This window comes from Notothenia coriiceps, unplaced genomic scaffold, assembly GCF_000735185.1.
Source record: "Notothenia coriiceps isolate Sejong01 unplaced genomic scaffold, NC01 NC01_scaffold00008785, whole genome shotgun sequence".
NCBI lineage: Eukaryota > Metazoa > Chordata > Actinopteri > Perciformes > Nototheniidae > Notothenia > Notothenia coriiceps.
The window spans coordinates 1-3,057 of NW_011341486.1; the positions used below are offsets into that span (position 1 = coordinate 1).

General features: G+C 45.1%; 1 protein-coding gene across 1 annotated transcript; it reads right to left on the reverse strand.

The window, feature by feature from the left end:
- Positions 1 to 115: 115 nt before the first annotated feature.
- On the reverse strand, positions 116 to 2,993 carry LOC104944769 (vacuolar protein sorting-associated protein 54-like; the record flags this gene model as incomplete). The annotated part of the gene is made up of 6 exons (XM_010770345.1): positions 116 to 203; positions 412 to 517; positions 640 to 703; positions 1,048 to 1,160; positions 2,133 to 2,314; positions 2,901 to 2,993. Coding segments are annotated over 6 exons (646 nt in total), but the record flags the coding sequence as incomplete, so codon positions are not given.
- Positions 2,994 to 3,057: the final 64 nt, after the last annotated feature.

Consider the following 3,057-nt stretch of genomic DNA (forward strand, 5'->3'; position numbering starts at 1 on the left):
ATAAACACTGTGTGCTTGTGCAAGAGTGTGTGTGTGTGTGTGTGCGTGTGCGTGTGCGTGTGCGTGTGCGTGTGCGTGTGCGTGTGCGTGTGCGTGTGCGTGTGCGTGTGCGTACCGAGGTTTTTGGTGGTGATGGTCTTCAGGCCGACGACCTGCAGAGCTCCGGCTCCCAGAACCAGCTGGCAGCTCCGAGAGTTGAAGTGCTGCAGAAACCACAGAAGAAGAAATGCTTTTAAAACACGATGCTAAGCTAACGGTGTGCAGCTGCTACAGGCCAGGACACATCGCTTTTATAAATAAAAATACAACTAAAGATAAGATGGATACAATGAATATATCAATTCATTAAAATGATATACAGTAGTTTAACTTTTAAATAAGGAATGAATGAAATGTTGAGGAGGCTCTGACCTTGAGGAGGTCGGACAGACGGGTCAGCATGTCGGTGGCGATGGATGGGATGTCGTTGACACACTGACAGTATTCCAGAAAGATCCGGATCAGCAGCAGCACCGTCCTGTTGCAACAGTTCACATCGTATGTCAATATCTCAGACTTTCATTCCAGGTAATCGTTTAAGACGAGGATTGTACGATTAGTTTGAAGTTATGAAACATGAACGCTGCTGTGATCACGAACCCGACGACGGCGTATTTCTGCCCGTTGACGAACAGAAACTCTGTGGGCTTCCTGTCCTCTGTGCCTGCACACAGAACATAATGATACTTACATTTATACAATACTGGTTGATCTGAGAAGTGACATCTCTTAGCTGATCAACAATGATTGATTAGGTTATTGATAACATGTTTCCCATCTAACGTCAAAGTCAGAGGTTCATTGTTCCACACTGAAGACATTTTATTAAACATGTATCTCAGTCCAGACATCTTCTGGGTCTTTTCATTCAGAGTCTATTTGAGAACAAGCACCCAGTCAAGTGTATAGTCTTCACTGGTCACATGTAGCACCAGTTTTCTTCTTGTATAGCAATAAGCAGAAGCAGAGGGGGGGGTAGGGAGCTGAAGTTTGGGGGGTTTCGTGTACCTGGGATTTTGCGCTCCGGTAGAGTTATTCTTCCGTCAGCGATGGAGTTCACCAGATCCTGGAACTCAGCGGGAACCTCCGCCTGCTTCCAGCGCTCGTTATCCAGGAGGAGGCTGCAAAACAACAACAAACAACATCAAACAACAAACAACAGACATCAAACACCTGGGCCCTTTCTCATTTCACTCATTCCCCCTCCTCGACTCCACGGTCCTCCGGTAGTGACCCGGAAATGGATTTCAGCGCGCCGTGTTGAAGGACATCTCATTTCTCTAAATGCACATCGAGGACCGAGGATCAAGGAGGCTCTCTGGGGGAGGCTCTCTGGGGGAGGCTCTCTGGGGGAGGCTCTCTGGGGGAGGCTCTCTGGGGGAGGCTCTCTGGGGGAGGCTCTCTGGAGGAGGCTCTCTGGAGGAGGCTCTCTGGAGGAGGCTCTCTGGAGGAGCTCTAACCGAGGAGACACTGACGGCTCCTCCGTGGATGTATTTCCGGCAACAGAGATGTTTCAAAGAGTCGTGACGCACGGCCGGACTGATCTCAGCCAATGACAGCTCTGCATGCATCCCCTGGATATTATTAGTCTCTGATTGTGTTACGCTATTATGAGAGTGCTCTCATACTTGTTTGAATCTGAAATTGTATATATTTATATAAATATATATATATGTGAGACGAAGGTAACTTATAATGCTTATAATGCTGAAAACTGTTCATTTTTAGAGTATTATTTCACGTAAATGTGTTATTTAAAAAATGTGAAGACAGTTTTTTTTGTCAGTAGTCGTAGGCAAGGAAGTTTATTTATACCTTTCAAAGTGCTTTACATTAAGAGACAGTGCAGCAGAAACCTGCTATAAAATGGCATTATAAAACACTCATCGTACAGTAATTCACTTTGTGAGTTCTCTGACACACCGGGGACACGTATTTATGTTTACAAGACATCAAAAGGTGCATTTTGGATAATAGGTGACCTTTATAAAAACGTGGTAACTGTTTTCTTTGTCGGTAGTTTATGAAAGCCGAGGTTGTAAATCATACTCTCTCCTGTGTGCTGTAATCTTCCCGTCTGTGTTTCTGCTAACCTGAGTTTGGTCTTGCGCTCCTCGTGGAAGCGGTGCACGAAGCGGTTGGCCTGGCTCTGCAGCGCCCCCCGCAGCGAGGCGCTCCTCCGCCCGCTCAGATCCTCCGTGTCCCGCACGAACCCCTCCACCGTCTGAGAGAGCAGCACGAAGTCCGCCGAGCTGAGGCGCTCCAGAGAGCCGTCCTGAGGAGACAGAGGGAAGCTTCACGGACAGAGATGGAAAAAGTACACACATCCTTTACTCAAGTAGAAGTACAGATACTCATGTTTAAAAATACTCTGGTGAAAGTAGAAGTACTGACTAAACTTCTTTACTCAAGTAAAAGTAAAGAGGCTTTGAAATGTACTTCAGTAAAAAGTACCCATAACTAGCAGCTGTTTTAAAGAGTACCTGACTTCCCTTTATATTAATAGAACAATAATGTCATTGTTAGCTAATGAATGTTTCCATGCTGAACAACGGCAACATGACAACGTTTTCATTGGTCCCTCTTCTTTAGAGAAGACCAGGAAATGATGGATACACGGATCGTGTTCAAATCAATAGGCACGCAATGACTCTAAATAATAATGATCACGCCACCAAACACACACTCAGACTAAAGGAACCAGCCGGTTTGGAAAATGAGAGAAGTAGAAAGTACAGGTATTTGAGTTCAAAAATGTCAAAGTAAAAAGTTGTCAGAAGAATAAGTAGTGGAGTAAAGTACTGATACCAGAAAGATGTACTTAAGTACAGTAACAAAGTTTTACTCCACTATTTTCCCACCTCTGCTGGACCAAACCCCCCAAAACAGCAAAACTCTCCATGTTTGAGGGACACTGGAGACCTGATGGCCTTTTCTCCATTCACACCTGAAAGCTGTAGAAGCACCCAGAGATTTATACACAATCCGCAATACAAGATTAAAGATCTGAGTCCTTCA